The sequence below is a fragment of the Natrix helvetica genome (genome assembly GCF_964273705.1).
Source record: "Natrix helvetica genome assembly, chromosome: 1".
Classification (NCBI taxonomy): Eukaryota; Metazoa; Chordata; class Lepidosauria; order Squamata; family Natricidae; genus Natrix; species Natrix helvetica.
Window position 1 is genome coordinate 354,460,473 of NC_138548.1, and position 26,216 is coordinate 354,486,688.

Here is a 26,216-nt window from a genome sequence, read left to right on the forward strand (position 1 = left end):
ATGGAATGGAATGGAATGGAATAGAATAGAATAGAATAGAATAGAATAGAATAGAATAGAATAGAATAGAATAGAATAGAATAGAATAGAATAGAATAGAATAGAATAGAATAGAATTTATTGGCCAAGTGTGATTGGGCACACAAGGAATTTGTCTTTGGTGCAAATGCTCTCAGTGTACATAAAGAAAAATAAAATACCTTCCTCAAGATCGTAAGATACAACACTTAGTGATAGTCATAGGTTACTAATAAGCAATCAAATCATACTAGGAAACAAATAAAACAATATAAATTGTAAAGATATAAGCAACATGGCTATAGTCATGTGGGAAGAGAAAGCTACTAGGAAGGATGAGGAGAAGAATAGTAATACAGTCTAAGTAAATAATGTGACAGTGTTGTCGGAATTAGTTGTTTAGCAGAGTGATGGCGTTTGGGGAAAAAACTGTCCTCGTGTCTAATTGTTCTGGTGTGCAGTGCTCTATAGCGTCGTTTTGAGGGTAGGAGTCGAAACAATTTATGTCCAGGATGTGAGGGGTCTGTAGATATTTTCACAGCCCTCTTTTTGACTCGTGCAGTATACGGGTCCTCAATGGAAGGCAGGTTGGTAGTAATTGTTTTTTCTGCAGTTCTAATTATCCTCTGAAGTCTGTGTCTGCCTTGTTTGGTTGCAGAGCCAAACCAAACAGCAATAGCCAGATTTTTAATAGCTTCCAGAATGTCATCAGGGTGGAAGTCATATGGATCATTTTTTCACCACTATGATAACTGCAAATGATTATTAAATGAGGCTATTGGGACAGTGTTTTCTCTCTTTCTTTCTTTTTTTCCACTTGTGTCAGAAGCACCAAGGTGCTTCCGGGTTGAAAGGCATAGCCAGTGCATAGCCGTTGCCCAGGGGATGCCCGGTTGAGGACTCCTTCCTTGTCCCCAGGAGGAGCTGGAGCGAATGATGGGAGTTCAAGCCTGCCACACAGCAGCGCTTGGGTCTCGAACGCAGGCTTGCTAACCTCCATCCTAGCATCCTAATCACTTAAGCCACCATGTTCCTATCAAGACATTGCTAAATGAAGACCTCCTGTAGTTTAAACCTATCCTAAAATCCATGCATGACTGGCTACATCGGTGAAAGTTGAGAACTGCCAAGCGAAATAAGGGAGGGCGAATAAAGACCTTGATGGCAGTAGCAGAGGGGTGACTCTTTCAGTAATGTTTTACAATACAATACAATACAATACAATACAATACAATACAATACAATAGCAGAGTTGGGAGGGACCTTGGAGGTCTTCTAGTCCAACCCCCTGCCTAGGCAGGAAACCCTATACCGTTCAGACAGATGGCTATCCAACATCTTCTTAAAGACTTCCAGTGTTGGGGCATTCACAACTTCTGGAGGCATTTTCTGTTCAACTGATTAATCGTTCTAACTGTCAAGAAGTTTCTCCTCAGTTCTAAGTTGCTTCTCTCCTTGATTAGTTTCCACCCATTGCTTCTTGTTCTACCCTCAGGTGCCTTGGAGAATAGTTTGACTCCCTCTTCTTTGTGGCAACCCCTGAGATATTGGAACAATGCTATCATGTCTCCCCTAGTCCTTCTTTCTCTTAAGCTAAACATACCCAGTTCCTGCAACCGTTCTTCATATGTTTCAGGAGCTAGGAGTTCCTTTGATTAATGTTTCTAGTTCTTTGAAGTGACAAAGCAAGTTCTCCATGAGGAATGTAGATAGGGATAAGGATTGCACATAGATTTAAACTTTAGTTACTGGTAAACTCATTATAATAATGTGGGAAACAGGGCTTCCATAATATGACAATGAGCGTTAGCAAGATCAAACTAACGAAAAGCAGGTGGATGATTTCCTTTACTTTACTTTACTTTTATTTAATTTATAAACCGCACCCTCTCTCCAAAGAGACTCGGGGCGGTGTACAGTCATTTTTAAAAACACAATATAGATACATATAGATATAGATGGAGGAGGCGGCATACAAACTGTACAATAACAATTAAGATTAAAAATTAGAAATACATTAAAAACTACCCCTAGAAAACTACCCCAGAATAAAATAATTGCCAGGAGGATAAAGATGGGACTATAAATGGGCTAGGCCAGCCAATTGGAACAGGTGGGTCTTGAGTTTCTTACGGAAGGAGCGGAGGTCAGTAGTGGTTCTGATTTCCATTTCCCACCCAGCACGAAGGGTGGGAAAGGCTTCACTTTTCGGGCTTTGGGGTCCTCACCCGGGGTACCAGCCGCACCAGGAAGGGCTTGCAATGAATAAGGAATCGAAATGATCCCCTGAGGTCAGGAAGGCATCCGGCTGACGCAGGCAAGAGCTGGAAATCTCGCAGGATGTAAGCAAGGAAGAGAAACAACTCCATGCGGGCTAAGGCTTCCCCCAGGCATACCCGCGCCCCACAGCTGAATGGCACCAGATTCCGCCGGGCCTCGACAGAGGCTTCACCCTCCAGGAATCTCTCTGGACAGAAGAAAGAGACCGGTCAGATTAACAAGGACAACCAGTTTGGGTCTAGTATCGAAGGCCCCTGACTAGAAACCAGGAGATTGTAAATTCTAATCTGGCTTTTAGGTACGAAAACCGACCGGGCAACTTTAAGCCTGTCACTCTCTCTAAGCCAAAACCCACTTTACAGAGGAATTGTTGTGTGGAAAATTAGAGGAGGAAAGAATATTGAATGTGTTCACCACCTTGAGTGATGTATTAAAAAATAATAAAGGCAGGCTAAAATAAACAAACAAACAAATATCACAAACAAATAACAAATAATAAATAAATAAAAGGAAGGAAGGATGGAAATAAATCCTTTCCCACATCAAGTTTTCATGGTTGGGGAACACTGGGTTAAAGATTTGGGTGGGGCTAAATAAATAAATAAGCCAGAAATAAAATCCATACACACATAAACACACATACACCGCAAGTGCTTAGCTGAAATCAATAGATCAATATAAAATCCTAGCTTCAAGCAACTTGAGACTTTACTCCTGTAACCTAACTAGGTAAAGGTAAAGGAGTCCCTGTGGATTTTACTCTGCTAGTCGTTGCTGTCTATAGGGTTAGCTCCAAAGGTGGAATTATTTTTTTTTTACTACCGGTTCTGTGGGTGAGGTTTGGTGGGCATGGCTTGGTGGGCATAGCAGGCGAAAGATACTGAAAAATCTCCATTCCCACCTCACTCCAGGGGAAGGATACTGAAAAATCACCATTTCCTCCCGATCAGCTGGGGCTTGGGAGGCAGAGAATAGAAGAAGGCAAGGCCAGTCCAAGGTGGTATTTACCGGTTCTCTGAACTACTCAAAATTCCCACTACCGGTTCTCCAGAACTGATCAGAATGTCAGTTGGTCTTACCTGAACTGCATGTCTCGAAGTTGGCGTGGGAGTAGTCACAAATGGTATTAACACAGCCCTTTTGCCCTGGAGACTGAGGTAAATCTTGAGGCCACACCTCCGTACCTCCTTCTGACCTCCCAGATTAACCGATGGTCGTTGCAGAGAACCTGGAAAGGAAGAGACAGAGAAAGCACACACACATCCTTCCTGTCTGGTCCCTGACTGACCGCTGAGCTAACTCAGGCCCCTAGCGCGGGCGCCCTAATGGGTGGGAAGTGACTACTCCCACGCCAACTTCGAGACATGCAGTTCAGGTAAGACCAACTGACAGTCTCCAAAGTGAGGCATGGGAGGAGTCACGAATGGGACATACCAAAGCTAGATGTCCTTGGGCGGGAATCACTGGGCCTGAGCCACTCGAGAGTCCATGACTCCCTGAAGAACCCTCCTCCCGAAGGCCGCCTCCGCAGAAGCATATGCGTCTAGCCAGTAGTGCCTGATGAAAGGCGAGGGGGAGGACCAGGCGGCAGCCCTGCAGATCTCCTCGATGGGAGCCTGGGTGGCCCAGGCCACTGAGGTGGCAGCACTTCTGGTGGAGTGCGCGGTGATGCCCTCAGGAACCTGGAGTCCCTGTGCCTCGTAGGCCTTGGAGGTGGCCAATCTGATCCACCTGCTAATGGTGGCCGGGGAGACCTTGACTCCCCGGGTGGATGGCTGAAAGGAGACGAAGAGGGCTCTGAGCGCCTGAAGGACTCCGTGCGCTTCAGGTAGATGTGCAAAGCTCTTCTGACGTCCAGTAGGTGCCAGGATCCTGCTCTATTTCTGGCAGGCTACGGACAGAAGTCTGGCAGAACTATCTCTAGTGACCTGTGGAAGGGAGAGTTGATCTTGGGCATGAAGGCGGGGTCCAGTCTGAGGACGACCCGGTTATCTAGGAAGGCGCAGAGGTCCCTTCTGCTGGAGAGAGCGTTGAGTTCAGATACTCTCCTGGCTGAGGTGATAGCAACCAGGAAAACTACCTTGAGGGTCAGGAGTTGGAGGGACACCTCCTTCAAGGGTTCAAAGGGTGCCTCCATCAAGGACTGGAGGACCATGGGCAAGTCCCAGGTCGGGAATCAATAGACCACGGAGGGTTTTAGATTCGCCGCTCCCTTGAGGCAACATCTTAGGACTGGGTTCTGGGATAAAGGCAGGGTGTCCACCCCACCCCCCAGGACCATGGAAAGGGCAGAGACTTGTCTCCTAAGAGTGCTGGGGGCCAGGCTTTTTTCCAGACCTTCCTGCAGAAAGTCCAGAACCTGGGGCACAGATGCCAAAGCTGGGTCGATGTCCCTTGCCCGGCACCAGTCCGCAAAGGCGACCCAGGAGACGTTATAGATGCGAGTGGTAGAAAGCCTTCTGGATGCCTCAATGGTCCTAATGACCTTCGTGGAGAAATGGGCCCCTCTTAGTTATGCCCGTTCAATCGCCAGACGGTCAGATGGAGCCACTCCGGATCCAGATGCTCCAGAGACCCCTGGTGCAGGGACACCTCCCCCTGCAGAATCCTCCAATGGGGAGCTGAGGACAGATCCACCAGGTCTGCTAGCCACGGGCAACGTGGCCAGAAGGGGGCCACTAGAACCATCTCTGGTCCTTCTGACACTAACTTCCTCAGAACCCTGGGAATGAGGGGAAGGGGAGGAAAGGCGTAGAGGAGATTGGGCGGCCATCTGCAACAAAGTGCATCTGTGTCCATGGCGCCTCTGGACGGGAACCTCGATATGAAGCTTGGCAGCTGGGCGTTCACTGGTGTTGCGAAGAGATCCACTGCCGGGTGTCCGAACCTCTTGCAGATCTGGAGGAAGACAGTGGGATGGAGCTGCCACTCTCCGTTGTCGACTGTCTCCCTGATGAGCCAGTCCACCTATTGGTTCTCTATCCCGGAGATATGTTCCGCCTTGATTGATCGGAGGTTCCTCTCTGCCCAGTTCCCATCGGAGGGCCTTGTTGCGTAGGGCCTTGGAGTGGGTGCCCCCCTGCTTGTTCACGTGGGCCTTGGCTGCCGCATTGTCCGTTAAGACCAGGACATGATGGTCGGTCACTGTAGCCCTGAAGTGGCATAGAGCCAGGTGGATGGCCCTGAGCTCCAGCCAGTTGATGTTGTTGCGCAGGTCTGTTGGGGCCCAGCGGCCCTGGGCTATCTGGGATTCCAGGTGTGCCCCCAAGCCAAACAGGCTTGCATTTGTCGTGAGCACCTTCCTCCCTGGCTCTCTGAAGAGTGATCCCTTGTCCAGGGCTGGGGTCGTCCACCAACGGAGCGAGAGAAGCACCTGGGGTGACACTCGAACCTTGAAGCTGGCGTCGCTCGTCACGGCTCTCTGGTGCAACAGTAGGAACCACTGTAGCTCCCTGGCATGGAGTCGAGCCCAAGGCACGATCCCTATGCACGAAATGAATTTCCCGAGGAGCCTGGAAAGAAGAACTATAGGGACAGAGCGTAACTTACAGATCTCCTGAACCAGTTGAACAATGCTGTCCCTACGCTCCCGGGAGAGGGAGACCTCTCCAGTCACCGAATCTATAATAGCCCCTAGGTGTTGGAACCTGGTAGATGGGACTAAGTGGCTCTTCTCGAGGTTAATCGAGAACCCCAGAGACCTTAGGGTGTCGATGGTGAGACCCAGGTCCTGCTTGGCACTGACTGGGGACCTGGCTAAAATGAGGATATCGTCAAGGTAACAATGAAGCCAGACCAGGAAGGAACAAAGGTGACCCGCGGCCGTGGCCAGTACCTTGATAAAGGTCCTGGGGGCTGAAGCCAGCCCAAAGGGGAGAGCTCTATACTGGTAGTGGGTGCCCTCATGGGAAAACCTGAGGAACCTATGGTGTTCAGGGGCGATTCTAATGTGTAGGTAGACCTCCGTAAGGTTGATGGAGGCCAGGAAATCACCCTGTCGGATGCTCTCTAGGATGGATTTAAGAGAGGCCATCTTGAACCTACAGTAGACCATCCTGGAGTTAAGCAGCTTGAGGTCCAAGATGGCTCTCCACCCCCCTGAACTCTTAGGAACCAGGAACAGGTTTGAATAAAATCCAGAACCCCCCTCCCCTTCTGGTACCAATTCTACAGCCCTGATGTCTAGCAGGTGCTTAATGGCCTTAGTCATAAGGGCCCGTTTGGCCAGACCTCTAGAAGAGGCGAAGGTACAGAATCTATTCGGGGGCTGCGAGTGAAACTCCAGCTGGAGTCCGAGCCTAGCCGTCTGGAGTACCCACTCGTCCGACGTGACACAATCCCAGGCGTCTGCAAATAGGGAGAGGCGACCGCCGATGGGGTGATCCATGACCGGATCACTTGAACCTGTGGAAAGGACGGCCGCCCCCTCCTCGAAAGGGCCACTTGCTCTGCTGCTGGCCTCTGAATCTATCCCTTGGGAACTGCCTATCCCCCTGTCTGGGAAACCTGGGTGCAAGGTACCTCTGATTCTGGAAGTCCGAGTCAGGCGGGCGGTAAGATGCTCTCCTGGGGTAAGGAGTCTGCCGGTGATCTGACCATCTGGTCATGGCCGGGAAGACCTTACGCTTATTCTTGTCCTCCACCAGGATGGGATATCTAGGAAGATGGGACCAAGAACCTAATAGCTTGTCCCCGGTGTAATCAGCTCCTGCCAGATGCCACTTTGCATGGGATTCTGCCTGCCAGTGGCGCAACCACAGTAGGCGCCTGGATGCTACAGAGGACGATAAAGCTCTCGAGGAATACTTTACCGCATCTAGTGTGGCATCCGCCGAAAACTGGGTGGCTGCCAGCACCTTGGAGATGTCCTGCAACAGTCATACTTCAGTGGCCGGGGTCCTGTCTCTTAGCTGCTCCAGTCATAGCACTGTAGACCTGCTAAAAAAGGAGGAGGTTGCGGCCGCCCTAATAGCCCAGGTTATAGCTTGAAAGGACTTACGCCTTCGTGTCCTCTGCCTTGAGACAGTTAGATATGTCTCCAGTCACCACCGCAGAAGATGAAGCCAGGCTAGTGACCGGAGAGTCCACTGAGCCCTTTATAGCCTCTTCTGGCTACGGCGGTGTTTTCTGAGCACTCTCGGCGTCGGTAGAAGGTACGCCGGTCACGCACTCACTCACGTGCTCCAAGATGGTGGGGATCTAAGATCGCAGCCGCCAACCTGCGACCCGATCTCCTCCGAAGCTCGGGAACGTTGGAGGAAGGTCCTTGCCGGTTCCTCGGTCCCCGGTGCCTTGCGGAGGTCTCCTGGAGGGCATGCAGCTGCTTCCCTCGGACCTCATGGCACAGCAGCTTCTATCCCCTCTTACGCTGCCGTCCGGCCGCCTGGGGCTCGCGCTGGCAAGCGGTGAGGCTTTGATGCCAGCAGCACTGAGCACAGATGAGGAGAGGAGATAGGAATCCGAAGGTAAGAAAAATCCTAATTGGAAAAACCTAGAAGTCTTTGAAGTGAGGGAGAGTCAGGTAAACACTCCTTCTGGGCCAGAGACTAAGGTTAATCTGGAAGGTCAGAAGGAGGTATGGAGGTGTGGCCTCAAGATTTACCTCAGTCTCCAGGGCAAAAGGGCTGTGTTAATACCATTCATGACTCCTCCCATGCCTCACTTCGGAGACCCTGCTGAGTATCACCTCTGGTTGGCTCATCTCTGTTTCAAGGCCAATGAGCCAGCACTGTCTGAAGACATTTCTGTTTTCATGTGGCTAACATGATGTCACCGATTCCTATTACGTTCTCACTGAAGTGGTACCTGTTTATCTACTTGCATTTGCCTATTTATCTACTTGCATTTGCATGCTTTCAAACTGCTAGGTTTGGCAGGAGCTGGAACAAGGACAGGAGCTCATCCTGTCTTGTTGCTGCTTGGGTTTCGAATGTGGGCTGCCAGCTTTACAGTCAAGAAGCCCATTGTCTTAACCACTGAGCCACAGCACCAGTCCATTTTTGATCTCGCTAGCTGAAAAACAAATTGTACATGGCTTAGTACAGTGATGGCGAACCTATGGCACGCATGCCACATGTGGCATGCGGAGCCATTTGTCAGGGCACGTGAGTTCACCCTTTTTTAAAGACATTTTTCGCCCTCCCCAGGCTCCAGAGGTTTTATAGGAGCCTGGGGAGGGCAAAAAGAGCCTTCCCCGCCCCCTCCTGGAGGCCCTCCGGAGGCTTCATGAGCTTCCCTGAAGCCTTCGGAGCGCAAAAAACTGGCCCTACGGGCAAACCGGAAGTTTGGGAATGGACTTCCTGTTTGCTCAGAGGGTCGTTTTGACTGCTTGGAGGTCCCTGAAGCCCCTTGGAGGTCCCTGAAGTCTTTGGAGCGCTTAAAACGATCCTCCAAGTGACTTCCGGTTTGCTCGAAGGGTCGTTTTGAGCGCTCCAAAGGCTTCAGGGAAGCCTCTTAGAGGTCTCTGAAGCCTTTGGAGCGCTTAAAACGACCCACCGAGACTTCTGGTTTGCTCGGAGGGTCATTTTGAGTGCTCCGAAGGCTTCAGGGAAGCCTCCTGAAGATCCCTGAAGCCTCCGGAGGGCTTCCGGGGGGGGAGGAGGCTGTTTTCACCCTCCCCAGGCTGTTTTCACCCTCCCCATAAAGCCTCTGGAGCCTGGGGAGGGCAAAAAAAGTATGAAAAAATGGGGGGGTCGCGCCTGTAGTGCGTGCATGCACACTGGGGGGGGGTGTCGCACATTGCATTATGGGTGCGGCATGCTCGCACACGACCCCCCCTGCGCTCCCCCCACTTATGGCACGCGAGCCAAAAAAGGTTTGCCATCGCTGGCTTAGTATGATGGGTAAATCCCAACTTTTCTTTCTTTGATCTGTGTCTCACCATTTGAGCATCTAAAACATCATAAAATCCACACGGATTTTTTCCCCAAGCTACCTCTTTTAGTTGCCCTAAGCTATGGTTTTCTGAAACGTACTTGACAGATTAGTGCACAATAAGCTGCATTGACACAACACACTAAGCTGGTGTTTCTCAAACTTGGTAACTTTAAGACAGGTGGTCTTCAACATGCTGGCTGGGGAATTCTGGGAAAGTCCATCTGTCTTAAAATTGCCAAGGTTGAGGGATACTGCACTAAGCCAAAGCCAAGCAAACTTCATGGTGGCTTAACGTGATGTAGGAACTCAGTCTGTCTGTCTGTCTGTCTGTCTGTCTGTCTGTCTCTCTCTCTCTCTCTCTCTCACACACACACACACACACAGACACACACACACACACACACACACAGACACAAACTTGCAAATTAGAATACCTGGCCTAAACTCCAGAGGACGGTGCCACTTGTTCTCATCGTGATGGGCCCCATAGAGGTTGGGAATGACCGTTGTGCCCTTAGGGATGGAGAAACCAGACAGACTTGGGAGAGGGGATGAGAGGGAGAGGAAAAAAGAAGACAACAATTCTATCAACAAGGCTTCGGCAATGTAATTTGTCCCTCTGGCTTGCCCTGAGATTATGGGTCTCATATGGCATCTGAAAACATCACAGACCCAGTTTGGTCTAGCAGTTAAGGCATCAGGCTAGAAACCCCGTGTTCTGACCTAGGCTTCCCAAGATCATGAAGCAGACTCCTCGTCCCGATAAAATCTCTTTTATCAGGGTGAAGGGATTCCTCTCCAGCAAACTCCTGGCAAACAGCCTTTCATGAGATTTCACAACCACAGAGCTTTATCAGGCTTGGAGAGTTGCCAGGCCGATATCTTCCAAACGCCACGCTGTAGCAGCAATTACTTAGCAAGAAGTCAGGAACAGATCTTCACCCTAATGAAATTGAACTAATTGCCTCCTGCAAACTCCCTTCCCCTTTCGCTCCTCTTTATTCCCTATAGGAGGGGTCATTCACCAGCCACCTGTGCCTTTACTCCCGAGTCGGCCCTTGTTCCTTAGCTGTTCCCTTCTCCTGGCAGCTCTGCGCATGTGCACATCGGGAAGCCTCTGAGCTGCGCTTGGCCCATATTTTTTTCACTTTCCGCACATTCTGGCTAAAGGCATTCGAGGTTTATAAGTTTTTTAAAAGAGAACTTGATGCCACAAGCTTGATGCCTTTAACTGTTTGGTGCCAAGGAGGGTCACGGGTGTTCAGAAGGCAGGGACCCTGGTAGAAAGAGCACCTGGTAGAATGCAGGAGGAGATGCGGGGGCAACCTGGATACCCTTCCCTCAAGGAAAAATTTAGATGGGAGGAAAGTCTTTTAAAACCTGTTACCTAGTGTTACGGATGGTCATGTGGGGCAGAGCCAGGGGTGCTGATGGACGCAGGCGCAAAGTCTCCCAGATGGTGGCTTGGAGGTAAGGCAGCTGGTCCTGATCGCTGTAGGTCGGATCACGGTGAAATCCGATGACGGTGGTTAATTCTTGGTGGATCTGCTCCTGAATCTGGAGTGGCAGAGAAAGAAGGAAGAAAAACAAACATGGTGAGAAGAAAGAAGACACTACAGCCGTGGTAGTCAACCTGGTCCCTAACGCTCACTAGTGGGCGTTCCAGCATTCATGGTGGGCGGTAGGGGTTTTGCTGTAACTCTGCTTTATAAATGTTATAAAGTAAAGTTCCCTACTTTATAAATCACCATTACTGTGGAACCGGTGGGCGGTTAGAAAATTTTGCTACTAACAGAGATACCAAAGTGGGCGGCAGGTACAAAAAGGTTGACTCCCCCTGCACTACAGGTTGCCCTGGATAAATGACCATTTGTTCAGCAACATAATTTATGACTGTGTTGAGGTTACAATCTTTGCAGCAACAACAACAACACCCCCCAAGTCATATGATCAAAGTTCAGGTGCTTGGCAGCTCACCCACATTTACAACAGCAATGTATGCTTCATCGCGCGCCCCCCCCCTAAAAAAAGCTGGCTTACCTCCTCACCCAATCCTATCCCTTTGACCACCTGCCCTCCATCGCCTACCTCCTTGCCACTCTGTGCTCCCCACCGCTGCCTCCCCACTTGACCTTCACCATCTGATCACCCAGTGGTTAAAGTTCAGTATTGCAGGCAAACTCTGGCCTCAGCCTGGCAGTTCGATCCTGACTGGCTCATGGCCGACTCAGCCTTCCATCCTTCCGAGATCGGTGAAATGAGGATTGTTGGGGGTGAATATGCTGAGAACAGACTGACTGAGAACAGATGGGGCTTTGTGGAGCAGGAATTTAAATTCTCCCTCACCCCCAGCAGCAGTGGCACCAAGGCCAAAATAGAAGAGGGCTGAGACTGCTGATAGGTAGTTCTTGACTTACGACCACAATTGAGCCCAAAATTTATTTTGGCAAGCAAGAAGTTGTAATAAAGCTTTGGAGAGGTTGACATTTGCAGGAAGCCCTCCATTTATGAAGAGTGAGATACAGGCAGTCCTTGACTTATGACTCCCCCCCCCCCACCAGTTGAGCCCGAAATGTCTGTTCTGAAGTGAGACAGTTGTTAGGAGAACGTTGCCCCATTTTACAACCTTTCTTGCCATAGTTTGCAAGGGAGTCCCTGCAGTTGTTAAGTTAGTAACATGGTTTGCAAGGGAATCTGGCTTCCCCCTTGACTTTGCTTGTGAGAAGGCCGCGAGACACAGCAACTGTTGTTAATACATGCCAGTTGCCAAGCGTCTGAATTTTGATCACGGGAATGCTTCAACAGTCCTAAGGATGAAAAACAGTCATAAATCACTTTCTTTTTCCGGTGCCGTTGGGCAGTAACCTCGAATGAATGGTTGTAAGTCAAGGACTATCTCTAATGGTATGTGAGAAAGACCTTGAGAGACACAGGTCAAAGAAATACTGCCTAGGGCAAGGATGTCAAACTCGATTTCATTTGTGTTTGACCTTGGTGGGTGTGACCAGCTCAACGGCACTCATGTCGGGGGCGCCTGTGGGGGCCCGAGCTCTCTGTCAGAGAAAATGGGCTCCTGAACTCCATTTTCAGCTGTGACAGCCTCCTGCAATCCTCTGCCAGCAAAAATGGGCTCCTGAGCTCCATTTTCAGCTGTGACAGCCTCCTGCAATCCTCTGCCAGAGAAAATGGGCTCCTGAGCTCCATTTTCAGCTGTGACAGCCTCCTGCAATCCTCTGCCAGCGAAAATGGGCTCCTGAGCTCCATGTTCAGCTGTGACAGCCTCCTGCAATCCTCTGCCAGAGAAAATGGGCTCCTGAGCTCCATTTTCAGCTGTGACAGCCTCCTGCAATCCTCTGCCAGCAAAAATGGGCTCCTGAGCTCCATGTTCAGCTGTGACAGCCTCCTGCAATCCTCTGCCAGCGAAAATGGGCTCCTGAGCTCCATTTTCAGCTGTGACAGCCTCCTGCAATCCTCTGCCAGAGAAAATGGGCTCCTGAGCTCCATGTTCAGCTGTGACAGCCTCCTGCAATCCTCTGCCAGAGAAAATGGGCTCCTGAGCTCCATGTTCAGCTGTGACAGCCTCCTGCAATCCTCTGCCAGAGAAAATGGGCTCCTGAGCTCCATTTTCAGCTGTGACAGCCTCCTGCAATCCTCTGCCAGCAAAAATGGGCTCCTGAGCTCCATTTTCAGCTGTGACAGCCTCCTGCAATCCTCTGCCAGTGAAAATGCTTTGGGAGTGCTGCCTGTGGCCCTTGCAAGCTTGGCACCAGCAAACTGCTCATCTTACCTCAGGACGATGCACCAGGAAGGCAATAGCCCAAGTGAGCAGGGTTGCTGTGGTCTCCGTGCCTCCAATAAGCAGATCAACAATGGCCATATGGATGTGATCCAACAAGAGGCCAGTCTCCCCCCATTTTTCAGTGCCATAGTCATGCAGAAGCTGCAGCATGTCATCCAGCATATCCTGGATCTCTGAAGGGCTACGTGACTCCTAAGAAAGAGAAGGTGTGCAATCAATCAATCAATCAATCAATCAATCAAGATGTCAGGGTTCCAAATAGCATCCAAAATTAAATCAGAGTCCAAGGCAAAGTATTGCTCAAAGTTTCAATTTATTAAGAGAGTCATGTTGGCACCTCTGGGAAAACCCGAATCTGAAAGCTTCCCGGTTTTCCCCATCCAGTTTAAGATACTGCCCCCACACCCACAATTCCATCACATGGTCCAATCTCCCACTGCCATGCTGGCAGTTTCACCCACCCAGTTCCATTCAGGTGCAGCGGTGCAGAGACAAAGGATGACCTTGGCTTTCTAGAAAGGAATTTTGTTTTGGCTACATAGCATTTAACTCCATACCACCACCCCTCCCATTTTCCCACCATAGAAACGGCATAGTAGAATAACAGAAAGCATGGCAGGCCAAAGATCCAAAAGTGACTGCAGGCCTGACACAAGACAAGCTGATTTCATCCATCTATTCATCCCGTCAGGGAACAATTTGTTCAGTAAACAATCAACAGACTGTCTTGTGATTAGAAGAAATGGACAGGACTACAGTCTGCTTACAAGGGAAACACACTAATCATATTTTTGGGAAGGATGAGACAGACTCATTCATCGAACTTTTCAATAATTTCTGTTTTGTACTAGTGAAGAGAATTTATTTTTATTTCTTTTCCAGACTGTTAGTTCCTTTGCAGACTGTCTTTCAAGGATTTTTTTAATACAATACAATAGCAGAGTTGGAAGGGACATTGGAGGTGTTCTAGTCCAACCCCCTGCCTAGGCAGGAAACCCTATACCGTTTCAGACAAATGGCTATCCAACATCTTCTTAAAGACTTCCAATGTTGGGGCATTCACAACTTCTGGAGGCAAGCTGTTCCACTGATTAATTGTTCTAACTGTCAGGAAGTTTCTTCTCAGTTCTAAGTTGCTTCTCTCCTTGATTAGTTTCCACCCATTGCTTCTTCTTCTACCCTCAGGTGCCTTGGAGAATAGTTTGACTCCCTCTTCTTTGTGGCAACCCCTGAGATATTGGAACACTGCTCTCATGTCTCCCCCAGTCCTTCTTTCTCTTAAGCTAAACATACCCAGTTCCTGCAACCGTTCTTCATATGTTTTAGTCTCCAGTCCCCTAATCATCTTTGTTGCTCTTCTCTGCACTCTTTCTAGAGTCTCCACATCTTTTCTACATCATGGCAACCAAAACTGAATGCAGTATTCCAAGTGTGACCTTACCAAGGCATTATAAAGTGGTATTAACACTTCACGTGATCTTGATTCTATCCCTCTGTTGATGCAGCCTAGAACTGTGTTGGGTTTTTTTTTTTGGCAGCTGCTGCACACTGCTGGCTCATATTTAAATGGTTGTCCACTAGGACTCCAAGATCCCTTTCACAGTTACTACTGTTGAGCAAGGTACCACCTATACTGTACCTGTGCATTCCGTTTTTGTTGCCTAAATGTAGAACCTTACTCTTTTCACCATTGAATTTCATTTTATTAGATAGTGCCCAATGTTCAAGTTTGTCAAGATCCTTCTGTATCTTAAGCCTATCTTCTGGAGTGTTGGCTATTCCTGCCAGCTTGGTGTCATCTGCAAATTTGATGAGTTCCCCATTTATTCCCTCATCTAAATCATTGATGAAGATGTTGAAGAGTACTGGGCCCAAAACAGAGCCTTGGGGTACTCCACTGCATACTTCCCTCCATGTAGATGCAGTTCCATTGAGGACTACACATTGAGTGCGGCTGGTCAGCCAGTTACGAATCCCATCTGGATTTCATTGGAAGTAAATTAAATTCTGTTTTACTTTCTTATGTTACAAAATGCCTCAAGTGCCCTCAAGTGGAGGCAAACCTTGAAACCTTGTAACCTTGTACAACCTTTTCTGCCACAGCTGTTAAGCTAATTGCCACTGTAGTTAAATGAGGCGTTAACTTTCGATTTCCTGCCGGCTTTCCCATTGATTTTGCTTTCCATCCGGAAAGGTCGCCAATGGTGTTCATGTGACTGCAGGATGCTGCAAGCATCGTAAATGTGTGGCCCTTGCGAAGCGCCCGAATCGTGGTCGCGTGGCTGTGGGGGCCCTGTCGTGGTCGTAAGTATGAGGAAGACAGGTGGTAAGTCACTTTTTAAAATGCCACCTCAACTTTGAACGATTGCTCAACGAATGGTTGTAAGTCGAGGATTACCTGTATAGCCCTAATGTAGTAGTAGCCATTCTCCACATTCTCACCTGGTGTTTCTTCATCTGGCTTTGGATCAAGACATCCCGGTTTTTGACACAGGAAAGCAGATGTCGCAGAGTAGGGTTGGGGAAGACCTACGACGCAGCAGAGGATCTGAATGAAGTTGGTTTTAGCACACACACTCAGGACTCCCACATTTCTTCCTTGACCATTCCCTTTTTGCATTTTAGAACTATTGTATCTCCGTCAACACCCGAAGTAGTAAAAGGGGGAGAGGAGAGAGGAGAGGAGAGGAGAGGAGAGGAGAGGAGAGGGAAGGGGAGGTGAATGGAGGAAAGCAATGGGTGAGCGGAGGGGAGGGGAGGGGAAGAAGGGGAGGAGAGCAGGGGAGAGGAAGGAGGAGGAGAAAGGAGAGGAGGGGAGAGGAGAGGAGGGGAGGAGAGGGAAGGGGAGGTGAATGGAGGAAAGCAATGGGTGAGCGGAGGGGAGGGGAAGAAGGGGAGGAGAGCAGGGGAGGGGAAGGGGGGAGGGAGGGGGGAGGGGAAGGAGGAGGGGAAAGGAGAGGAGGGGAGAGGAGAGGAGAGGAGAGGAGAGGGAAGGGGAGGTGAATGGAGGAAAGCAATGGGTGAGCGGAGGGGAGGGGAGGGGAAGAAGGGGAGGAGAGCAGGGGAGAGGAAGGAGGAGGAGAAAGGAGAGGAGGGGAGAGGAGAGGAGGGGAGGAGAGGGAAGGGGAGGTGAATGGAGGAAAGCAATGGGTGAGCGGAGGGGAGGGGAAGAAGGGGAGGAGAGCAGGGGAGGGGAAGGGGGGAGGGAGGGGGGAGGGGAAGGAGGAGGGGAAAGGGGAGGAAGGGAGAGGAGAGGAGAGGAAGGGAGGAGAGGGAAGGGAGGTGAATGGAGGAAAGCAATGGGTGAGCGGAGGGGAGGGGAAGAAGGGGAGGAGAGCAGGGGAGGGGAAGGGGGGAGGAAGGGGGGAGGAAGGAGGAGGGGAAAGGAGAGGAGGGGAGAGGAGGGGAGGAGAGGGAAGGGGAGGTGAATGGAGGAAAGCAATGGGTGAGCGGAGTGGAGGGGATGAAGGGGAGGAAAGCAGGGGAAGGGAAGAAGGGGAGGAAGGGGGAGAGGAAGGAGGAGGGGAAAATAGAGGAAGGGAGAGGAGAGGAGGGGAGGGGAGGGAAGGGGAGGTGAATGGAGGAAAGCAATGGGTGAGCGGAGGGGAGGGGAAGAAGGGGAGGAGAGCAGGGGAGGGGAAGGGGGGAGGAAGGGGGGGAGGAAGGAGGAGGGGAAAGGAGAGGAGGGGAGAGGAGAGGAGGGGAGGAGAGGGAAGGGGAGGTGAATGGAGGAAAGCAATGGGTGAGCGGAGGGGAGGGGAGGGGAAGAAGGGGAGGAGAGCAGGGGAGAGGAAGGAGGAGGAGAAAGGAGAGGAGGGGAGAGGAGAGGAGGGGAGGAGAGGGAAGGGGAGGTGAATGGAGGAAAGCAATGGGTGAGCGGAGGGGAGGGGAAGAAGGGGAGGAGAGCAGGGGAGGGGAAGGGGGGAGGGAGGGGGGAGGGGAAGGAGGAGGGGAAAGGAGAGGAGGGGAGTGGAGAGGAGAGGGAGGAGAGGGAAGGGGAGGTGAATGGAGGAAAGCAATGGGTGAGCGGAGGGGAGGGGAAGAAGGGGAGGAGAGCAGGGGAGGGGAAGGGGGGAGGAAGGGGGAGGGGAAGGGGGGAGGAAGGGGGGAGAGGAAGGAGGAGGGGAAAGGAGAGAAGAGGAGGGGGGAGGGGAGGAATGGGGGAGAGGAGGAGAGCAGAGGACGGGGAGGACGGAGGAGGAGAAGGGGAAGAAGAGGAGGAGGAGGAAGAGGAAGAAGAAGGAGAAGGGGAAGGAGAAGAAGAAGGAGAAGGAGAAGGAGAAGGAGAAGGAGAAGGAGAAGAAGAAGAAGAAGAAGAAGAAGAAGAAGAAGAAGAAGAAGAAGAAGAAGAAGAAGAAGAAGAAGAAGAAGAAGACTCTTCTTCCCCAAATTTTCTGTGTGCAGAGAACTGGACTGTTTTCCAACATTCAATGGTCGCTCATTGCCCTTCAGCCATTGGAATGTGCATGAACAATCTACGACATTCTAGCAAGCCACACAATATATTAACATCAGAAGTACAATCTAATAAGATATCCTTCCCAGTCTGTTTCTTTCATATGTGATGGAAACTTATGAAACTTTCTGCCGGCCCATGTTTGCTAAAGATAACAGAAGCCTATGGTATCAAAAAGTGGAATATTTATCTAAACCCCCTTGAAGAAAAGCCCTATTCATCTGTGCTAGCATGCATTCATTTAGACAGAGGCAGAGACGAAAACATTCTGAGTGGATATCTGTCCTGATAGCGTGTCAGAAAATTAAGGGGGCAAAACCTTGAACAACATCAGCAATCTACCATTTGTTGACTATCCTCGACCTATAGGGCTGCATGCAAATCTGTCCAAGGCCAGCCTAACATATTAATCCTCTCTTTCTCAACCTTGGCCACTTCAAATTGTTTAGACTTCAACTCTCAGCTTTCCCCAGCCATCTTAAAGTGGCTAAAGTTGAAAAATACTGTACTAAGCTCGTTTACGCCAAGATTATTACTTGCAAATATGTAAAAAAAAAAGGTAATCTTTTTATCTGTCTCAGTCACATCATCCATGGGAAGGTCGCTAAAGTATATAGTGGTTGTGACTTCATGATTGCAACCCATCCTTTTTTTATATGTGGATGACTTTTTTTTTATTGCAAAATTTTTATTGATTTTAAAATATATAGGGAAGGGTAAAAGGGTGTACAGAAAAATTTTTGCAGCTTCCATACTGGTGGCGAGAATCCCCCCCAAGAAACTCACAGATTTAACAATCTTAAAAATGAAATATAAAAGAAAGCATCAGAACAAATTTAACCAATATTATCAAACATGTGCTCTACTATTTTTTCTCTGTTACTTTTTGTAGTATCAACAATTACAATTATTCCAAATACATTCATTTTTGTGATCTAAGCCTTTTCGATATTGCTTCTTCTTCCCTGCCCCCCGGAGGGGCCTCAACGCCCCCCCTCCTTATCTTGCGTCTTGCTGTCCTTTTCCCTACTCCCACTAAATTCCTCCTCTGGGGGGGGAAAGATTCTTTTTAATAAAGGCTTCCGCCTCTTGAATTGTATTAATTCTGATCCTATTTCCCTCCCGGAAGACCATCATCCCCTCTGGTAACAGCCACTTAAACCAGACCCCCATGGTGTATAATTTTTTTGATAAGGAGGAATACTTCCTCCTTCTCTCTCTTATTTTTTGGGGGATCTGTTTGAGAATGGTGACCTGTTCCTCTTTGTATTTCAATCACTTTTTTTGACTCTTTCCCAGGAAATGCCTCTCTAAGATGTCAGTTTTAGATCTTCAAGTCCGACCTGAAGGCACCCCCCAAAAAAGCCCTCTAACCAGGTCTCACCCTGAAGATGGGAAGAAAATCAAGTATCTGGACGGAAGCAGAGCTCCAATTTTCAACCAGCTCAATCATGCAGTTATGCATTTCTTCGATGGTGGAAATGTCCTACGATGGAGGAAAAGGCAGCGGTAGCTTGGAGAAGACAATCCAGGGGAAAGCAGAGCAATTACACAGCAGGTCGTAAGACTCACCGCTGCCCCAAATATCAAGGTGGAGATGACTGCACAAGCATGCAGAGAAATGGCGTGTGCCACATCCATAGGTTGTCCATCGTAACTGTGGAAAACCTGTTGAAGAGTTACAAGAGAGAAATAGGTCTCAGATCAGGGGTCCACAACCAGTAGGCCGTGGCATACTAGTGGGCAGTGAGGGGTTTGTAACCGGGCTGCGGAAATAGCCAGCTAACATGCACAGTCACATGCGTGAGCAGCGGACAAGTGTGCACACTTGCGCTCCATTTAAGCAAGTGGCAGGCGCTTGTGCGTGCAGCTCATGCAAATGAAGTTGTGGGTGCTTACTGTCCACTTGCAAGGAGCCATCTCATTCTCCACACTTCACCACCCACCCCTGCTAGCAGTGGTGGGTTTCAAAAAAATTTAGAACCTCTTCTGTAGGTGTGGCCCGCATTGTGGGGGTGGCTTGCCAGCCATGTGACCGGGTGGGAGTGGCTTGGCAGTCATGTGTCTGGGTGGGCGTTGCCAACTTGTAAAATGTGTTACTTAACAATGCTCTTGCTTAGCAACCAAAATGTTGGCTCAGAAACTCTGGCATTTGAAGCACCCAAGTCTTAAAACTGTCAAGTTACAAGACCCTTGCACCCCTAAACTTTTAGGGAAAAAACCCCAGGGGTGTTCAAACTTGACAGCTTTAAAACTTGTGGACTTCAACTCCCAGAATTCCTCCTCCCGTCATGCTGGCTCAGGAACTCTGGCATTGAAGCATGCAAGTCTTAAAGCTGTCAAGTTACAAGACCCTTGCACCCTAACCCTTTAGGGAAAAAAAACCCAGGGATGTTCAAACTTGACAGCTTTAAGACTTGTGGACTTCAACTCCCAGAATTCCTCCTCTCGCTCTCCATCTTGATGATGCGCGGACGGACGGGGGGAGGGAGCTGGAACCGGTTCTAAATGGCACTATAGATTTGTGGAACCTCTTCTATAGAAGAGCTTAGAACTGGCAGGAACCCACCCCTGCCTGCTAGTCCGCAAAGCCCGGTCTGCCCACGGTTCTCCTGAGCTCTGTTTTTCCTGGCAGAGGCACTGCGGGCCAGTCCTTCACAATTTCCAGGGCGGCCCCAGGGGCCAGATTTAAGCACCCACTGGCCGGATCCGGCCCACGGGCTTTGAGTTTGACACCCCTGTTTCAAAACAATTGATTGTTAAGCGAGGACTAACTGCATAATTAAGGATGTAAGATCACTGTAGGTACATTACATGCAAAAAAAATAAGAACGAATGGACTTTTTACACCCTTTCCCCATTTTTTTAAAAAAATTTAAAAGTAGATTCTACACCAGCATCTTCAGCCTCAGCTTTTAGATACGTGGACTTCCTCTTTTCTTTTCAAGGTCACCTTGGAGAGGTGTTGAGCCTGGTCCTGCACGATATTCTCCATGTTTCCTCGCAGGCAACGCTGGAAGGCCACGTGGGCGAGTTTGCGTTGCAAACGCCACGTCGGCGTGTAGTTCCCCAGCGAGAGATCTTTGCCACCCTTGGAAATCAAGTGGGCTGGAGGAAAGAGGTAGGAAGGAGAGGTTAGAAATAGCCTTCAAGGAGAAGGATGTCGAGAAATGGCAAAAGTCTTCGCTCTGGCTTCAGAAGGTAACAGATTCCCAAAGCTTGGGGAAAAAAATCCCGCTCTCAAACTCTACTGATATTGATTGGGCATCCTCAAACGATGGCGGTAAAAATAGTATGTTTCCCCAGCCCCAAGATTGGATGGGGTGGGGGAATTGTGGTGGCCTAGTAGTTAAGAAGCTGGGCTTGTGGACCTGAAGGTTGGCAGTTTGAGACTCAAGCACTACATGACAGGGCGAGTTCCCATTACTTGCTCCAGCTCCTGCCAACCTAGCAGTTCAAAAGCATGCAAATGCGAGTAGATAAATAGGCACCACTTCAGTGGGAAGGTAACAGTGCTCTGTGTGCTTTTGGCATACAGAGCCATGCTATACACAGAAATGTCTTCAGATAATGCTGGCTCCCTCGGCTAAGAGATGGAGAAGAGCATCGTCCTGTAAAGTTAGACATGACTGGACAGGAAAACCTTTTCTTTTTTACAAGATCAGATGTCCCAACTTTGTTAGCCTACACCAGCCTTTCAGAAAACTTTCAAACCTCCCCCAGGGTTGGAGCTGGGTAGTTGGGTGATCCTGACCTGTACAAGTACTCATCACTTTACAAACAATCTCTTGGTGACCATTCAGTTACAACAGATTTATTTATGACTCGGTCCTGGACAGCTACCCACACATACATACCCCCCGGTCATGTGATCACATTTTGGGCACTTGGAAACTGGCTCCATTTACTTATTATCATTTATTTATATCCCACCTTTATTATTTTTCACAAATAACTCAAGTGGCTAAGGCAGAGGTGTCAAACCCGCGGCGTCATGTTGCCGTCATGTGACGGATCACGACTGTTTTCCCTTTGCAGAGTTGGGGTGGGTGCGGCATGAGCATGACCAGTGACATGCGGTGAGGTTTATAGCTAGTGAGGCAGCAATTTTTTTAGACTTGTGGACTTCAACTCCCAGAATTCCACAGTCAGGCATGCTCAGTTGCGACCTGCCGCCCTCCGCCCTGGGATTCGGCCACAGCACCGCCTGCCAGAGCTGCGCGGAATCCGGGGCGCGCTTGTCGGGCGAGGACAGCGCGGATGGGGAGCGGAGGAAGCCTCTCCCCCCCCCCCCTCGAGTCTAGGGCAGCGAGTCATTCGATAGGAAACTTGCCTCTTGGAAGGAATGACTCGGCTTGCCTCCTGCTTTGTCTCTCCTGCCTCTTCGCTTCTCCGTTCGGTCGTTGGGCGGCAGATCGAAAGCGGGAGCCAAGCTGGGTCATTCCTCCCAAAAGGCAAGTTTCCCATCGAATGACTCGCTGCCCTGATGATGAGAGGTTAGGCTGTGCCTCACTTGCCTCATCTGACTGCACGTCACTGAGCGTGACGCATCCAGCCCATGGGCCACCAGTTTGACACCCCTGGGCTAATGTATCCAATGCACCTTCCTTCTCCTATTTTTCCCACAATGGGAACCCTGCGAGGTGGGTTGTATTGAGAGAGAGAGAGTGCCTGGTCCAGGTAAAACCCAGTTGTCTTTTATGACTAAGGCATGACTTGACTTGAGCTCATCATCCCCTGATTTCTAGCCGTGTGCCTTAGCTACTAAACCAAACTGATGACTTTTTTGCAACATCCCACAGTTGTGTGACCACGATTTTTGACATTTTTTGCCAGCTTCTGGTGTTTACTTCCAGTTTCAAGCCAAAAAAACACCTATTGGAAAAAAAAAGAGTTCACTTAAAAACTCCTGCAAACAATGACCCACTTAATGACTGCCATGACTTACAATCATAATTCGGACCTCATACTGTTGTAAGTCGAGGGCTTCCTATGTGGTGTGAATCCAGCCGTGGTGACTTGCATGTATGTAGGTTTGTGGCTTGGATGAACCCTGCGAAGTATAGGGTTTTGTTCCACAATCAAGCAAATCCTATGTCTGTGCAATGTGTAATCCTTCCTCTCACTGGAGGTAGCTAACAAAATGGCTCTCAAGCTATGATTTGATCTCAGTTCATTGCCAGAATTATCAACGATCCAGAAAATTATTACCCAGAAAGTTATGAGGTCGTCCAGCGAAATCAGACCATTTTCGCATCAAAGCCTCCCGAATTAATTCGGAGCTGTTCAGCACAACCACAACTGAGCAAGGGAAAGACAGAAAAAGAAGAGCAACTTTAAAAACAATATATTTTCAAAGGTAGCCCCCAAAACTCCCAAACATCGATTAGCTCAGCCTTAGAACAGACTTTTTCCATTAGTGCAGGAATCCCTCCACTTATAACCATTCGCTCAGTTACAACAGCACTGAAAAGAGTGAGTTGTGACTATTTTTCACACAACCATTGCAGCATCCCCGTGGTCACATGATTAAAATTCAGAGGCATGGTAATTGGCATGCATTTATGATAGCTGCAGTGTCCTGGGGTCATGTGATCACTTTTTGCAACCTTCTGACAAAGTCAACGGGGAAGCCAGTTAACAACAGAAGAAAGAAAAGAAAAGAAGAGAAGAGAAGAGAAGAGAGGAGAGGGAGGGAGGGAGGGAGGAAAGGAAGGAAGGGAAAGAAAGCAAGAAAGAGGGGAGGGCAGGGAGGAAGGAAGGAGGGAGGGAGGGGGGAGGGAAGGAAGGAAGGAAAATGAATTTGCAAGTTATTAAAGTTCAAATCCATATACAGAACTGGTTCTCACCAGAATCCACATTGCTCATGGAGAATTTGCTTCTTTACTTTAAAGAACTAGCAATTTTAATCCAAAGTACTGCTAGCTACTGAAAACACAGCATCAAAGAGGACTTCCTGCTCCCATTGAGATAAGAGTTGTTGTACAGTACAATAGGCCAGCTCAGAACACCAAATAGCTCCAATAAAGGAACTAACTAGTCAGTCATTCTTAGGTTTTTAGGACATTTCTCTCCATGTTTAGGTGAAATCTGCTTCCTCACAATTAACCCCCAAGCTTGCTTTCATACACCCCAAAATTTGTCACCCATGTTTCCCTCTTTCCCTCTCTTCCAATGGTAACTTTTATCTTTTAACTTCTATCTTCTAAACTCTAAAGATAACTTCTAAAGCTGACAAATGATTCTGGTGAGAGCTCCAAGTTCATCCCGTTCTTCATCCAGAGTAAAAGTATTTATAATTCTTTTTATATTTCTATTTTTATTACGCTATGCGCCGCCCAGACTCGCACTGGGTAGCGAGACAGGTGGCACCTAAATTTAATAAATAAATAAATACAAATGAAAAAGGAGACAGAAGGTTCACCACTCTGGAAAATTCTTATTTAAAGAACGTGTGCTCCATCCCTGGAGGTTTTTAAGAAAATATTGGCCAGTCGCTTGTCTGACATGGTATATAGAGTTTCCTGCTTGAGCACGGGGTTGGGCCTAGAAGACCTCCAAGGTCTCTTCCAGCTCTAATCTGATTCTAGCAAGGGGGGAAATATCTGGAAATCGTCCTGTTTTCTAATTTGTAAAATGGTGGACTTCAAAGACTTAAAAAATCTAAGTAGAAAACTAAGGGGGGGGGGGAAATTGCAGGGGCTTTTGGGGGGGGAAGGTTACAAAACAAACACAAAAGCCCAAGCAGCAACAAAAACGAAACAAAAGGAAACAGTGTCAGGAACACAATGCCACTATTTTTTAGAAGGCTAAAAACTCCACAAATACATAGGTTTTAAATTAATTTCCCCCCAGTGCTTCCCCACTTACCCCTAGCATCCCCCCAAATCACAATTCTTTCCCCCCTGCCCCCTCCCGTCTGAACACACTCAAGAACTACCTTTCTTCCCACATTGGAGGCGGTAGATGGGTCCGTAATGCTGGGCTAACTGGAGGAAATGGACTGGCAGGTCGGCATGCAGCAAGTGGTGGAGATTCCCCACTAAGGGCCAAGGTGAAGGCCCCGGGAGCTCCCACAGTTGCTTCCTCCATCTCAGCCACCCCTGAAACCACCACCACAGGAGGGGCACAGCCAGGAAGACCAATACCCAAAGCGCAGGCCACAGCATTGTTAAATCAGCCAGGTGAGGCTCCTTGCATTTAAGGGCAAGCCTATTGGAGGAGGAGGAGGAGGAGGAGGAGGAGGAGGAGGAGGAGGAGGAGGAGGAGGAGGAGGAGGAGGAGGAGGAGGAGAGACTGCCTCTCCTCAAAGCCACCCACCCTCCTTCCTTAATCTATCTCTCCCCAACCGCAGGGCAGGGCCACATCATATCTCTGCCAGGAAAATTGCGGAGGTTTTTTTTCCTCTCCTTCCCCTGACCTCATATAACTGTCAACATGGAGGCCATCCACATCCCCATCCTTGAGACAGGATAGATTTATGGTTTGAGAAGCTCTCTTTTCCCCTTGACCTGGCTGACAAGAAAGAATAACAAGAGATGGAAGGCACCTTGAAGATCTTCTGGTCCAACCAAAGAGAACATGTTTTGGGGAACGTCCGAAGGATAAGATCCATGTTGTCATAAAAGAGGATTGGGTGTTCTTTTCCACTTTTGTTTCCCTCTCTTTTTTCAATTTCTCTCTGTCGTCCCCCCCCCCCAAAATAAACACAGGCTCTGTGCAATGAATCGTCCTCCACATTGCAAGCCAGGGGTTATTAAGATTATAATACAATACAATACAATACAATAGTAGAGTTGGAACGGATCTTGGAGGTCTTCTAGTCCAACCCCCTGCCTAGGCAGGAAACCCTATACCGTTTCAGACAGATGGGTATCCAACATCTTCTTAAAGACTTCCAGTGTTGGGGCATTCACAACTTCTGGAGGCATTTTCTGTTCCACTGATTAATTGCTCTAACTGTCAGGAAGTTTCTCCTCAGTTCTAAGTTGCTTCTCTCCTTGATTAGTTTCCACCCATTGCTTCTTGTTCTACCCTCAGGTGCCTTGGAGAATAGTTTGACTCCCTCTTCTTTGTGGCAACCCCTGAGATATTGGAACACTGCTATCATGTCTCCCCTAGTCCTTCTTTCTCTTAAGCTAGACATACCCAGTTCCTGCAACCGTTCTTCATATGTTTTAGTCTCCAGTCCCCTAATCATCTTTTTACACATTAAACAGATTAAACACATCCCTCTCCATTAGGCATACTGGCTGGACAGTAGGCAGATGGTATTGCAATCCATCTGGAAAAGTCCCCAAAGGTGCTTTTTTCCCCAAAAGGCAACTGGACTTTTGCTTTTCCTTGTTTCGCTTCTATATCCAAGAAACGTCATCAAGGAAAAACAAAAGCCAGTTGCCTTTGGAAAAAAAGAACATCTGGGACAGCCATGACTGAGAATCTCCAGAGACTTCTGGAAAAGAAGCAGGTATTTGCACCCGTTGTATTTCTAGCATAGGTGGTCCTCAACTTACAACCACAATGGAGTTCAACATTTCCGGTGATAAGCAAAACACTCGTTGTTTAGCCCCATTTTACGGTTTTTCTTCGCACAGTTGTTAAGCGAATCACTGCAATTGTTAAGTTAGCAGCCCAGCTGCAAAGTGAATCTGGCATCCTCTGGTAGCAAGGAAGACATCTCTTGTGTATAGGAAGTCCCCGAGCTACGCCTAAAATTGAGCCCAACATTTCCATTGCCAAGTCAAACATTTGAGTTTTGCCTCATTTTACAACCTTTCTTGCCACAGT

At 48.8% G+C, this 26,216-nt stretch overlaps 1 protein-coding gene across 1 annotated transcript; it reads right to left on the reverse strand.

Annotated features, from left to right (window-relative positions):
• Positions 1-1,525: 1,525 nt before the first annotated feature.
• On the reverse strand, positions 1,526-25,044 carry CYP21A2 (cytochrome P450 family 21 subfamily A member 2; the record flags this gene model as incomplete). The annotated part of the gene is made up of 12 exons (XM_081933154.1): positions 1,526-1,874; positions 2,196-2,485; positions 9,609-9,712; positions 10,562-10,731; positions 12,962-13,165; positions 15,416-15,502; positions 18,814-18,915; positions 19,002-19,097; positions 20,353-20,537; positions 22,641-22,730; positions 24,370-24,532; positions 24,979-25,044. 11 exons carry the CDS (start codon positions 25,042-25,044, stop codon positions 2,220-2,222), a joined length of 1,533 nt encoding a protein of 510 aa, XP_081789280.1. The 3' UTR covers positions 1,526-1,874; positions 2,196-2,219.
• Between the last annotated feature and the right edge of the window lie 1,172 nt (positions 25,045-26,216).